This window comes from Lethenteron reissneri, chromosome 63 (genome assembly GCF_015708825.2).
Source record: "Lethenteron reissneri isolate LAM-NWPU_2019-01 chromosome 63, ASM1570882v1, whole genome shotgun sequence".
NCBI lineage: Eukaryota > Metazoa > Chordata > Hyperoartia > Petromyzontiformes > Petromyzontidae > Lethenteron > Lethenteron reissneri.
This window is the reverse complement of record NC_083841.1, coordinates 2,890,872-2,905,194: the sequence shown is the minus strand read 5'-3', so window position 1 is coordinate 2,905,194 and position 14,323 is coordinate 2,890,872. Positions and strand designations below refer to the sequence as shown.

Genomic DNA, 14,323 nt, shown 5'->3' with positions numbered 1-14,323 from the left:
GAAATAGTCTGTATTTTAAATCACGGTTTCGGCCACCCGTGATCAAACTGACGCCGCTCCTGTTGCTACGTGTCCACGCGCTGCCAGGCGTGTGGGAGTACATCCAGACGACGCGCGACCTCGTCAAGGGCCTGGAGAGTCGCACGCAGAAGGCCAAGGAGAACGTGGAGGTGGCTTGCGGCCTCATGAAGGCCTGGGTGTCGCCCGTTTTCGAGCGCAAGGAAGGCAAGAGGGAGACGCTCCTCAATCTGGACGATCGCAAGGAGCGGCTGGAGAAACGGTACCAGTCGCTGCGGGACTCGGGCCACAAGATTCACGAGCTCCTCAAGGTACGCGGGTTAACCGAAACTAAAGTGCAGATTTTTGTTGTTGTATTTTACCCTGTAAGGCCCCGCTGAGCTAATCAGCAAAACCCCTGTTATCTACCACCGCTGTTAACGACTGATCGCTTAACAACAGGCCTCCATAGAGGCAGTGTATAGTAGCGTAGTGTATAGTAGTGTCGTGTATAGTGATGTAGTGTATAGTAGTGGATAGTTTAGTGTATAGTAGTGTAGTGTATAGTAGCGTCGTGTATAGTAGTGTAGTGTATAGTGTAGTGTATAATGTAGTGTATAGCAGAGGTGGGACAAAGTCATTGTTATGCAAGTCCAAGTCGAGTCTGAAGTCATCAAATTCATGACTCGAGTCTGACTCGAGTCCAAGTCACATGACTCGAGTCCACATCTCAGAGGTGGGACAAAGTCATTGTTATGCAAGTCCAAGTCGAGTCTGAAGTCATCAAATTCATGACTCGAGTCTGACTCGAGTCCAAGTCACATGACTCGAGTCCACACCTCTGGTGTATAGTGTAGTGTATAGTAGTGGATAGTGTAGTGTATAGTAGTGTATAGTATAGTGTAAAGTAGTGTAGTGTATAGTAGTGTAGTGTTTAGTGTAGTGTATAATGTAGTATATAGTGTAGTGTATAGTAGTGCATAGGGTAGTGTATAGTAGTGTAGTGTATAGCGTAGTGTATAATGTAGTGTATAGTGGTGTCGTGCCTCCATAGAGCCCAACGTCTTTGCTTACCGACCATTGCCCTGTTAACAACCGGCTGTTGTAGGTACAGTAAATATTAATTGATGCATTGATTAACTATGTTTCTTTTAATTTTATGTGCTTATAATGTTGTTTGTATCTTTATGTATTCATATCTATTGTTTAAATATGAAGTTTATTTTTTGGTTGATAAAGTGTAACTTTTGATGCTATCGGAACGAATTAAGCCTTTGACGTGTATTTCCTCTTCTCGCTTAACGACCAAATCACTAAACGACCGGTTTCGTGGAGCCAATTACCGTCGTTAAGAGGGGTTCTATTGTGTGTATATAGAGAGCTCGTTTTCACAAGCGTCCTGGCCATCACGAATGATAGCTCAACGAAGTGGCTTATTGTCACGTGGAAATTTACAGCGGTAAAAAATACTCTCGAATGCACGACGATTCTAAATGTGGAGGGAAAAACCCGTAGAAAAATCCACGTGACCAAGAGGAGAGAGAGAGAGACACACAAACTCCTCCTGCACACCAGGCGAGGCAGATAACAATACTCAACGCATTAATTCAGCATTTCGCTACATGCGGTCATTTATTTGGGCTTGGAGAAAGTGATTCGAAAACTGGGAGGGCCGCAAATTCAAATCGTGCCGTTCGTTCCACGGAGGCCGATGAAACGGATTCCTCCTTGGGCGAAGTCAACGGCCATGGGAATGTGGAATTTTCTCCGTGGGCTAAGCGCTGCGATTAAAGGCCGCGAATTAGGCCGGCGATTTTCCCACCTCCCGTGGAGTCCTGCGGAGCGCGCCGCTAAAAGCCGATGTAGAGCGAGCGACGCCCGCCACCGGGACACACGGGTTTAACGGTGCCCTCCCGCTGCCCGGCCGTCGTGCCCGCGGGGGCCGCTGTCTCTCAGGAGAACCTGGAGCTGCTGCAAGCGGACGCGAGCTCGGAGGAGTGGCAGGCGTACGTGGAGTACGTGGACGAGATGGTGGTGGATGGGTTCTTCACGGCCATCGAGTGCTCGCTCAAGTTCCTCATCGAGAACATGGGTGAGAGAGACTGAAGCTATTCAACTATTGTTTCAACTTAACAGTTAAGGCCCGCAGAGCTGGCCTCGAGCGATAGCTCAACGAAGTGGCTTGTCACGTGGAAATTTATAGCAGCCAGATACTCTAAACGTGTGATGTTGATTCTAAATGTGGAGGGAAAAACCGGAGGACCCGGAGAAAATCCACGCGACCACGGGGGGAGAGAGAGAAAGACACGCAAACTCCAAATATACAGCAGCAGGCGACAGGGTCGGGATAAAACCCATGATCTCCTGTATACCAGGCGAGGTAGTTAACGGTTTAACACGTAGGCTTTCGCGACCAATATTATTCATAATAAACATTTTTGGGTTTAAAGTAGTGAACTATTTGTCTTTTTTCAACGTGACACTTTTTTGCTGATTGGCCGTGTTGGGTGGTGGAGGGTTATGACACATTTATAAATAACGCGATCTAACCCAAGAACGTTTATTATGAGGTAGTTAACATCTCGATTTGAAGCTTTCGTGACTGCAAGGATTCATACTCTTAGTTCTTTCGGTAAAGTCACGTAGATTAGCTGCATCAAGGCTTGATGCAGCTAATCTGGCTGTGACGGTCCCACCTGATGACAGAGACTTGTGTTGCCTCCGAAACGTCGTGATTTTCATTGTTTTATTTTATAATTTTTTATTACATTTTTTACCTACGTGACTTTACCGAAAGAACTAAGAGTGTAGTTAACATCTCACCACCGTGGTGCCCAATATATTGCACGAAGATGTAGCATCACCACGTGGCGGTGGGCGGATAGACCCTTTTGTAAACATTGCCACTTGTAAACGTTGTCGCGCAGATGCTCGGACGTGCGGAGCTCCGCTCTTCAAAGTGCGGCTGGAGCTGGTGGCGCCCGAGCTGGTGTTCAGCCCGTCGTTGGACGAGCAGGACAGCGGGGACGGCCTCGCGGACCTGGTGGAGGCGCTGGTGAACGACGTGTACCGCGTCTCGTCGCTGGTGCCGCGCCTCGCCGCGCACAGCAGCTTCCCGCACTACCAGGTGCGAGCGGCGTGGGGCGTCGTGCCAAAGACGTGTCCCCCTTTCCCCCCACCCCCCTCCCCCGCCGCGGTCACCGACGTTCGGCCCCCGCTTCGCGCACGCAGCGCTCAAGACCCTTCCGGTACCAGGGGCTTGAGCGGGTAATTGCGGTGCTGTGCCTTTATCTGTTTGTTTCCTCTTGCTAAGCTCAGCACAGTGTTCGCTTGCTCTTGAAGAGAGAGAGCGACGCAAAGGAAGCGTAAGCAAGCGAGAAGGCAGCCATGCAGTGAGCAGGTGCCAACGATTGCCCACCCAAGCTCTGCTGTCCTGTATTATTAAGATGTGGGAGGAAACCGGCTCACCCGGAGAAAACGCACACGTGCGAGGGGGAAACGCTCTATGACGTACGGACAGAAGTTGGGCGTCCACACTTTTGGCCGTACCGCCTTCTCCTGGCGCCTCCTCGACGCCCACCCGCGCGGGGAAGGGAGTTTCACGACCCTCGTGCGGCGATCCACCAACCCTCGCCGCTGCCCCGGTTAACGATGAGGGGGGGGGGGGGCCTCCGCCTTTGTCGTCGACAGGCGGACATGGAGGACATGGTCGACCTGGCCGACATGCGGGACGAGCTGATGCGGCGCGTGCGCACCGCGGCGGCCCGCTGCCTGGAGTACCGCTCGACGCTGGCGACGTACGCGCACCTCTGGGCCGACGACCGGCACGAATACCTGCGCCAGTTCCTGCTCTACGGCCACGCGCTCACCCCCGAGGAGGTGGAGATGCTCGCCACGGCACACACGTGAGTCGACGAGGGTTTTGGCGGCGGGCGGGTAGGATCGTTTACGCGCCGGGGCGACCGTCGCCCGGCCAGGCGCGACGGGAGCGACGATTCGGGCGCAGGTCCACGTACGGCGGTGCGTGGACCTGCGCGTGTAACAATATTGTGTCACCTCTTGACGTTTAAACACTCGGCCCTCCGCTGTGTGCGGACCAACCAAAGGTCACTTGAAGGGACTTCGGAGGTAGCTCTGTTGTCATCCGCTTCCGTGGGCCGCTGCCCTGCGAGAGATCCGGTTGGAACCCACGTCTCGAGACACCAGACTGACATCTTGCATGGGAGGCGGCACGGTAGAAACACTACGCGATGACGACGATGACGAGCAATTGTTGCCGCCGTGGCGCCCCCCCCCCTCTTCCCCGCCCCCCGCCACTCGCGCGGCAGAGCGGCGGATGACGACGAGGGGCACGCGGCGGGCGTGATGGAGCAGCCCCCGACGCTAGCGCAGTTCCGCGAGCAGGTGGACAGCTACGAGCGGCTGCACGAGGAGGCGTCGCGGCTCGAGCCGTCCACCACGGCGGAGGGGTGGCTGCGCGTGGACGCGCGCCCCTTCAAGGCGTCGCTGCTCAACATCATCAAGCGCTGGAGCCTCATGTTCAAGCAGCACCTGGTCGACCACGTCACCAACAGGTGGGTGGAGACGTCGCTTGGCTGTGACTCCCCCGGGTGGCCTTGAGTTTGGCGGCGGCCGCGGTGGTGGTGGTAGCGGCGATGTGTGTGTGTGTACCAAAAAGCAGTTCGAAAGAAATTCGTTTTAAATCTAGATATAAAAGTGCACAAGCCCAGTGGCTTCTCCAGTACGTATGTTGAACTTGTTTTTCACCGTACATAGCCGACACCGCGCTAATCGGCGGTGCGGGAGAACCTGCGTTGGAATCCGGGGTTGGACCGGCCAACCGGAACGAGACTGGGTTCTCGAACGCTGCCTACTCCCCCCCCCCCCCCTTCTCATCGCAGCCTCCTTGGCCTGGAGCAGTTTGTGCAGGAGAAGGAGGAGGGCCTGGGCCAGAAGATAAAGGAGGGCGACTACCACGCCTTGGTGGACGTCATGGGCCACCTGATGGCCGTCAAGGAGCGGCAGGCGAGCACGGACGCAATGTTCGAGCCGCTCAAGGAGACCATCGAGCTCCTCAAGTCGTACGACCAAGAGCTTCCGGACGACGTCTACAGGCAGCTCGAGGTATCGGAAGCGGAATATTTATTTAGACCGCGTGAGGAATCCGGTGAGCTATGAAGCTCTTTCTCACAGGTGTCCAGTCGGGGCCTAGGGGTCAGAGCGTCAATAACGGCAATATCAGCGCCGAGAGACCCGTGGCCGTGGTGTGGCGCTTAACGTTTCCCTTTCTGAGACTGTCCTCTGAATCTGGGAACGTGCGAGCGGTTCAGCGTAGTGGCGTCGTTGTTTTTAAAGACCTTATGCTCACCGCAGAGAACTGTAGCGACACGACCGCGCTCTATGATAGCTGGCGCAAATTTGTGCCCCCACGCCCTCACGCATGGCCTTGTGGGAGCCTCGGTACCAATAAAGTTATCGTACTTTAGTTTTTCGTTCGATTCCGTTCCGACGTTGTACAAATTCGTCGACGTACTTTTGCGACGACGCACGCGTGTGTCATCGGAACGGAATCAGAATAAAAAACTGATGACGTACGTGCACGTACACGTACGTCGTCAGAATGAGAAATAGGGTTCATTGTGCACCCAGCGGTTTTCTGTTCCCGGTGACGGATGCGCGTTGCGTTATATAGTTGTGCATCTGGCAGTTTTTGTTTTAGGAGCTCGCTCCCAGATGAGTCCGGAGTGCAGTCCTCGGCCACCGAGGAGATCAATTGGTAGGCGACAGAGGGGCGGCACTTCGGCTGAGGTGCCCCAGGCTGCCCTGCAAGTTTCCGCAGCCACTAACAACGACCACTTCCCCACCGCTCTCTCTGTGTCTCCCTCCCTCTGCGTGTGTGTGCGTACCGCGCGTCGGCCGCAGGAGCTGCCGGAGAAGTGGACGAACCTGAAGAAGGGCGCGGTGGCCATGAAGCAGCAGGTGGCGCCGCTGCAGGCCGCCGAGGTGGCCGTGCTGCGCAGGAAGTGCGCCGCCTTCGACGTGGAGCAGCACCGCTTCCGCGAGCGCTTCCGAGCGAAGGCGCCGTTCTGGTGAGCGATGGAGGGGGAGGGGGGCCCGGGGGGGCCCGGGGGGGGGGGGTCCGGGGGGGGCCCGGGGGTTGGGGGGATTCTTCGTACTAAAACTTTTTATTATACTGGGTAAGTATACTGTTATTTTTTCGGTAAAGTCACGTAGGTACAAAAGGGAAATTAAAATTAATAAAAATAAAATGATAAAAATCACGACGTTCGGACGGCAACACAAGTCTCCGTCATCAGGTGGGGCCGTCACAGCCTGGATTTGCTGCATCAAGTGAGGCAGGGATTCCAAGATGCAAGTTCTTAAATACAAGTTAAGGGGGAGGAGGGGGGAGGAGCTTATCAGAATGTGGTAGCCAATGAATGGAACGTATTGGGAGGGGGGGGGCGGGGCTAAAAGAGAGGCCCACCGAGTGCGACCTGGCCGTCACAAATGATAGCTCAACTAAGCGGCTCGTCACAGCATGGACATTTATAGCGGAGGCCAAATACTTTTCGATTTAAAGCTTTCGTGACTGCAAGGATTCATCTTCTTGGTTCTTTTGGTAAAGTCACGTAGGAGGGAACTAATAAAATAAGAAAAATTATAAAAAAAAGTATAAAATGATTTTTATTATTTTGTTATTTCCCTTCTACGTGACTTTACCGAAAGAACCAAGAAGAGGACAAATACTCTAAACGATTCTAAATGTGGAACCAAAAACCGGAGGACCCAGAGAAAAAATCCACACGACCCTACTGGGCAAAACATGCAACCTCCAAATATACAGCAGTCGTTCATGGCCAGGATCGAACCAACGACTTCTTGTATACCTGGCGAGGGAGTTAACATCTTGCCACCGCGTTACTTCCGAGTCGGAGATTGAGCGCTGTCGGGCACGCGAAACGCAAACTTGGTTCCGCCGCGTCGCGCCGAGCCGAGCCGCGACCCTCAAATCCCTGCCCACCCACCCACAGCTATGACTGCGCCAAGCCCTATCCGCTGCTGGACACCTGGAACCGCGACCTGTCCTCCATGGAGGCGTCGCTGGCCAGCCTGGCCGAGTCGGCCGGCCTCTTCGAGGTGGCCGTGCCGGACGCGCGGCAGCTGCGGCAGTGCCGCCGCGAGGCTCGCGCCCTCCGGGAGCTGTGGGACGTGACGGCGCTGGTGCGCTCCAGCGTGGGCGACTGGCGCGACACCAGGTGGCGGCAGCTGGACGTGGACGCGATGGACGCCGAGTGCAAGCGGTTCGCGCGCGACCTCCGTGCGCTCGACAAGGAGACGCGCGCGTGGGACGCCTTCTCGGGCCTCGACTCGGAGGTGAAGAACATGATGACGTCGCTGCGAGCCGTCGCCGAGCTGCAGAACCCAGCGATTCGCGAGCGGCACTGGCAGCAGCTCATGCAGGTGGGTGCGGCTGGGCACTCGGCTACGTACGGGGTGAAAGGATTTCAACGTACGCAAGCACACGCGTGCACGCGCGTACGCGCGCTCGTAAGACGGACGCACGATTGTCGGGGGGGGGCGGGCACTGGCAGAAAGGTTGAGAACTACCGCACAGTTTGCTGGTACATTCATATTGTTAATTACCTCGCCTGGTATACAGGAGGTCGTGGGTTCAATCCCGATGCTGACGCCTGCTGTATATTTGGAGTTTGCGTGTTTTTCTCTCTCTGGCTCTCATCATCACGGTGGCTATGAGATGTTAACTACCTCGCCTGGTATACAGGAGGTCGTGGGTTCAATCCCGATGCTGATGCCTGCTGCTGTATATTTGGAGTTTGCGTGTTTTCCCTCCCCGTGGTCCCATGGATTTTTCTCCGGTGCTCCGGTTTTTTCTCTCCACTTCGTTGAGCTATCAATTGTGATGGCCAGGTCGCTTCTGAAAAAGAGCTGCATAGCTCAGTGGGCCTTACCTGGTAAAATAAAAAATAAATTGTTTACTTTAATTTGTCACGTGCTGTCACATCTCATTTGCCTTTTACTTTTACCCATCCCACCGTATCGTTCTCCCGCGTGTAACTTCTTCGCCCATGTCGCCCCCCCCCGCGCGTCGCGCGGCCCCCAGGCGACGGGCGTGCGCTTCTCGATGGACGAAGACACCACGCTGGCAGACCTGCTGCAGCTGAACCTGCACTCGTTTGAGGACGAGGTGCGCTCCATTGTGGACAAGGCAGTGAAGGAGATGGGCATGGAGAAGGTGCTCCGTGAGCTGCGCTCCACCTGGGGACAGATGAGCTTCGGCTACGAGCCGCACCCGCGCACCGCCGTGCCGCTTGCTGCGCTCCGACGAGGAGCTCATCGAGACGCTGGAGGAGAACCAGGTGGGTGGGGGAGGGGGGGGAGGAGCGTTCGTGCGATCGATCGATCGCCCTTTGGTGTTTATCGACGGCTTCACGAATCGTCTTCGCTCACACGGTTTCCGAAGAGCGGATGGTAAATACGGCACGGGTAGTACAGATGGTGAACACGGGACGGGCAGTACAGATGGTAAACACGGCACAGGCAGTACAGACGGTAAACGCGGCACGGGGCAGTACAGATGGTGAACACTGCACGGGCAGTTACAGACGGTGAACACGGCACGGGCAGTACAGACGAGTCATTGTAAACATGACTATTAGAGTCAGTTATGTTTTTAAATCATGATCCAGAGTCGTAGCATTCAATGCGGTGGTTGTTTGGCGTGGCCTTGACCGCTACTTGCCGACTCTGGACACGGAAGGCCTCCATCACCACCCGACACAGCCAGGCACAAACGTGTACAAGCAATTAACGAGCGATTAACGAGCAATTAACTATTGATGAACGAGCAATTAATGAGCAATTAGGGAGCAATAACAGATAATTAGGGAGTGATTATGGACAAATGAACGAGAAATTAACGAGCAAATAGGAGTAATTATGGACAATTAACTGGTAATTAATGCACCACTTATTGTTGTTTCAGCCCAGGGGGGAACAATCCTTGCGACGAATTGTAGTGGCTAGGTACGTGGCAATTCGCTTGGGACTGTATCAAGCATTCCTAAGGAAGTGGGAATTAAATTCCGGGCTGTCCACCTTGGCTGGGTGATGCGTGGGACAGTCGCAAGCGGAACGTCGCAGCCGATTGCTAACGGAATCAAGAGTCTTTATTTATACTGCAAGGAGGAATCTGATGAGCTTTCAAGCAGGTGTCCAGTCGGGGCACAGGGTCAGAAGGCTACAACGAACAATATAAAACACGATAGGAGTGGAAAGTGTAGGAAAGGTGAGCAAATTATGAAAAATAACACATTCCTGCGGAGGGAGCTGGTAGGAACGTTGGGTTGCTCGGTCAATAGCCAGGGTCAACGGCGGCGTGGTGTATTCCGCAAATATGCCCGACTGTGAGGACGAGCACAAGCCGGCGTGAGTAGGTTAAACGTTGAGTTTTATAAGGCACCACGAGGTGACCAGCCCCTCCCCACCCAGCCCCACCCCTCCCACCCCCACTCAGCCCCACCAACCCCACCCAGCCCCTCCCCACCCTCCCCACCCAGCCCCACCCTCCCCACCCTCACCCACCCAGCCCCTCCCCTCCCTCCCCACCCAGCCCTTCCCTGCACGACGGACGGACGGACACAATAATCCCCTGTGGGCTGGTGTAACCAGGAGGTTCCTACCAGTAAAAAGATAACGTACATAAAAATAAAAATAAACTATTTTTTAGTTTTTACCAGGAAAGGCTTTCTGAGCTATTAGCTTCCTTCTCAGAAGCGACGTGGCCACAAATTATAGCTCAACGAAGTGGCTTATTGACATTTGTAGCACTCCTATCGCGTTTTTGTACCGTTGTTCCAACGTTCTTACCCACCCCTACTGGGCATGCGTAAAGAAGAGCTTTACAGGTCGTCGGATTCCTGCAGGAAAAGTAAATATTCTGATTGTGTGACGTTGATCCTCAATGTGCGGGGGGGGGGGGGGGAAACTCGTAGATTCGGTTGGGGAGGGTCATCCATAAACTTAGCGGTGAGCTGAAAATAAAATAATCCCTTGTTACAGCCATCTCTTGGCATATCTTCAGCGATTGTTTCGCCAGCGGTGGCCTCCACCTGAGAAGGACGCTTGTGTTGCCGCCCGAAACGTCGTGATTTCATTCAGTTTTTCATTAATTTTTTTTATTATTTTCACCTACGTGACTTACCGAAGAACCAAAGAGTATGAACAATAAAATAATTCGGTTTATCGGGTGTTGGAGGCTTCACAATGACACAGATTCGGTCCGACCGTTACGTGTCCTCGCCCACAAAAAAAAGTCAAATCAATTTCGGCTGCGAAAGCTCTACGCGTCGACGTTTTGAGTTTCATCCGCATTATCGCCGGCGTTCAACTTTCGAACGGACAAGCGTCGAGTTTCTCCAAAGCTCAGGAAGGCACCGCTCGGACCGAAACGAAGGCCGTGGGCGGCGACCGCCCACACGCCTCCTCCTCCGCCTGCCCCCGCCATTTCCTTTCTCGCCCCGCAGGTGCAGCTGCAGAACTTGATGACGTTCCAAGTACGTGGCGTTCTTCCTGGAGGAGGTGTCGAGCTGGCAGCGGGCGCACTCTCCACGGCCGACTCGGTCATCTCCACTGGCTGGAGGTGCAGCGCACGTGGTCACCACCTCGAGAGCATCTTCATCGGCTCCGAGGACATCCGCTCGCAGCTGCCCGAGGTGTGCGCTTGTTGCGTGTGCGCGTGGTGGGGTTTGGTGGTGTCTGTAGGGAACTCGCTCGCGTGTGTGTCTGTTGTGTCTGTGTGTCTGGTGTGTCTGTGTTTCTGTGTGTCAGTGTGTGTCAGTGTGTCTGTGTGTCTGTCTGTGTGTCTGTGTCTCAGTGTGTCAGTGTGTCTGTGTGTCTATGTGTCTGTGTCTCAGTGTGTCAGTGTGTCTGTGTTCAGTGTGTCTGTGTGGCTGTGTGGCTATGTGTGTCTGTGTGTGTGTCAGTGTGTCTGTGTGTCAGTGTGTGTCTGTGTGTGTGTCAGTGTGTCTGTGTGTCAGTGTGTGTCTGTGTGTGTGTCAGTGTGTCTGTGTGTGTGTCTGTATGTCTGTGTGTCAGTGTGTCTGTGCCTCTGTGTGTCAGTGTGTCAGTGTGTCTGTGTGTCAGTGTGTCTGTGTGTCTGTGTGTCTGTGTGTCTGTGTGTCTGTGTGTCTGTGTGTCTGTGTGTGTTGGGGAGCGGTAGTGTTTAGCGGTTAGCGCTACGAACCTGGCGCCCGAGTTCGATTCCCGCTCACGGCCAACGCCAGTGACGAATATCTGAACCGGTCCTGGGCCTCCCGTAGGTCGACTCAGTCTCAAATGAGTACCTGGTGCGACGTTTAAACGTCGCCACTAGGTGAGACAAAGGCGGCCGGGCGTGGTGCTGGCCGCCCACCCCCTCGTGTGCTGTGCCGGCCTTTCATAGGTGCTCGCTAACAGTCACTTGCCCCAAGAGTCTGTTAAAGTCTATAAGGGGTGATCGTCGTGTTAATGTTGATACGGGGAGAGGGCTGTGTAATTGCCGGAACGTTTCAGAGCAGTCCCCGGCTCAGCTCCTCGTCCGCGGATCGTCCGCCGCCGTTCGCAGCGACGCGGTTCACTCAACTGAATCTCTCTCCGGCCCCCGATCGCAGGACAGCAAGCGCTTTGAGGGGATCGACGCGGAACTCCGCTGCAGAGGGCGTACGACACAGAGAGAAGACCCCCAACGGGTGGAAGCCACCAACAAGCGGGGCTGTATGAACAGCTGGAGGACATTCAGGGCAGGTGCGTGCGCGTGCATGTGATTGTGAGGGTAGTGTAGCGGTCAGCGCGCTGCGTTACCAACAGAGGTCGCAAACGGGTTTTGATTCCTTACCCGTACCCGTACCCGGCCGCACCAGGGTCGCAAACGGGTACCCGTACCCTACCCGTACCCTACCCGTACCCGGCCGGGTACGGGTAGGGTATGGGTATCGGGTACCTGATTGCGACCTCTGGGATGAAGCCATGTTGCAGGCGCGGGTGGGTTGATTCTAGGAACTTGAATTGTGAGAAGAGACAAGACGTTGGGAAATGAGTGACAAACGGTTACTCACCAGTGACTCACGGCCTACCCGTACCCGTACCCGGCCGCACCAGGGTCGCAAACGGCTACCCGTACCCATACCCGGCCGGGTACGGGTAGCCGGGTATCGGGTAGGGTACGGTTATCGGGTACCCGGTTGCGACCTCTGCTGAGTACGCATCTCGCGCGTTATCGCCGACTATGCTTTACTCCACATTGTATATTATCCGTTACAACGCGATTTTTCCACGACGCGGTGTTCTTCAGGAGCGCAACTACTACCGCCACTTCATAGGGGAACAGAACGTAACTTTATCGCCGGGCCAGGCCCCGCAGCATCGTCGTTCGCTGCAGCGGCGTCGCACTCAGATCGCCGACGTTCAGCTCGGTTGTCGTCCGTCCTCGCACCACGGCCACGGTCCGATCGCGAGGCCGAGTTGTTGACGACGAATCGTGGGGGGGCGGGCGATCGCGCTCGCTCGTCTCGTTTGCCGTGGCTTTGACCGCAGGCTGGCGCTGTGCGAGAAGGCCCTGGCCGAGTACCTGGACACCAAGCGCCTCGCCTTCCCTCGCTTCTACTTCATCTCGTCGGCCGACCTCTTGGACATTCTCTCCAACGGCACCAACCCTCAGCTGGTGGGAGAACCCAGCAGACCTCCGTAGCCGACCCACGTATAAATGATAATCATGAGTCAAATGCGATTTTTAGTCCACCGTGCCGATATTGTTCAGCGGCGTTTGTCGAAAGCGAGCAAACTCTGCGCCGGTTTCAGGCCTCTGGGTCTCATCAGCAGGGCGAGGCTTGTTGAACGAACGCCGCTGCTTTACCAGATGTTGTTGGCAAGAGGCAATTTCGCCTGGAAGTTAGTTTGTCTCTACGCGAGTCAGTCTGTCGGTCACTGGAGTAGATCTTAAGTTCGTAAGGCCGACCGGCTGGAACCAGGGGCCTATGGTGTTGATGATGAATTTTGTACGACGTTGGCTAAAATGGTCCAGCGGTGGCACGTTCACCGCTTGAGGTTCATGATTCGAATCCGTTAGGCCGCCCTGGTTATTGCTGCAGCATGTGGTATTACCCATGCGATACGCTCCGTTTGCTTCCCATTGGACGTCAATTCGACAAAGAGCCAGGCAATATTCTGTGCCGGCCGTCACGCTACAAATTTAAATAATATAATCACTCAAGCGGGATGACACCCAGCAGTAACATTTTTCCGTAAGGGTCCCCTCTACTTACAAACGAGTTAGGTTCCAGCGGTCTGTTCGTAACGCGATTTGTTCGTAAGTCCAACTTTATTCCCTTCGATTCGAAACATGTTGTACGGCGTGTACACTAAACACGGGGGAATGGCTTTAAAAGTTATATAATCTCCTGTAGATGTAGACGCCACTGGTTCTTCGTGTTCTACAGATGTAAATGCCACTGGTTTTTCACGTTCTGCAGATGTAGATGCCATTTGTTTTTCATGTTCTTTAGATGTAGATGCCACTGGTTCTTCGTGTTCTGCAGATATAGACGCCACTGGTTCTTCACGTTCTGCCGATGTAGATGCCACTGGTTCATGTTCTGCAGATGTAGATGCCACTGGTTCTTTACGTTCTGCATGTGTAGATGCCAATGGTTCTTCACATTCTGCATGTGTAGATGCCACTGGTCTTCACATTCTGTAGATGTAGATGCCACTGGTTCTTCACGTTCTGCAGATGTAGATGCCACTGGTTCTTCATGTTCTGCAGATGTAGATGCCACTGGTTCTTCACGTTCTGTAGATGTAGATGCCATTTGATTTTCATGCTCTGTAGATGTAGATGCCACTGGTTCTTCATGTTCTGCAGATGTAGATGCCACTGGTTCTTCACGTTCTGCATGTGTAGACGCCACTGGTTCTTCACGTTCTGTAGATGTAGATGTCATTGATTTTCACGTTCTGTAGATGTAGATGCCGCTGGTTCTTCACGTTCTGTATATTTAGAAACCACAACCGCCATCTATTGCGCGGCGGTTGAACATTCGACTCTCGGTCCAAACAGGCAACTGGACGTACAGGACAGGCTTGTTTGTATCTCTGAAAGTTCGTAAGTCGAATATTCGTAAGTAGAGGGAGTCCCTGCACTATGAAACCGCCGCAGGACTGTGTCTGTGAAAAAACCCCGGCACCTACCTTCGTGCCGATAGCGCCGGGCTTACGAGAACGAATAGCGGGCAAATTCCAAAAGTGCTTTGGATCTAGTGACTGCGAT

At 54.2% G+C, this 14,323-nt stretch overlaps 1 protein-coding gene across 1 annotated transcript in view; it reads left to right on the top strand.

Moving 5' to 3' along the window:
• The window catches only part of LOC133358809 (dynein beta chain, ciliary-like), a 34,638-nt gene extending 22,952 nt beyond the window's left edge, over positions 1-11,686 (top strand). Inside the window, 13 exon segments of the mRNA XM_061577257.1 lie at positions 88-329; positions 1,954-2,089; positions 2,925-3,124; positions 3,688-3,902; positions 4,326-4,571; positions 4,899-5,121; positions 5,920-6,086; positions 7,032-7,461; positions 8,123-8,329; positions 8,331-8,378; positions 10,545-10,568; positions 10,570-10,660; positions 11,670-11,686. Of these exon segments, the coding sequence (XP_061433241.1) occupies positions 88-329; positions 1,954-2,089; positions 2,925-3,124; positions 3,688-3,902; positions 4,326-4,571; positions 4,899-5,121; positions 5,920-6,086; positions 7,032-7,461; positions 8,123-8,329; positions 8,331-8,378; positions 10,545-10,568; positions 10,570-10,660; positions 11,670-11,686 (2,246 nt within the window).
• Positions 11,687-14,323: the final 2,637 nt, after the last annotated feature.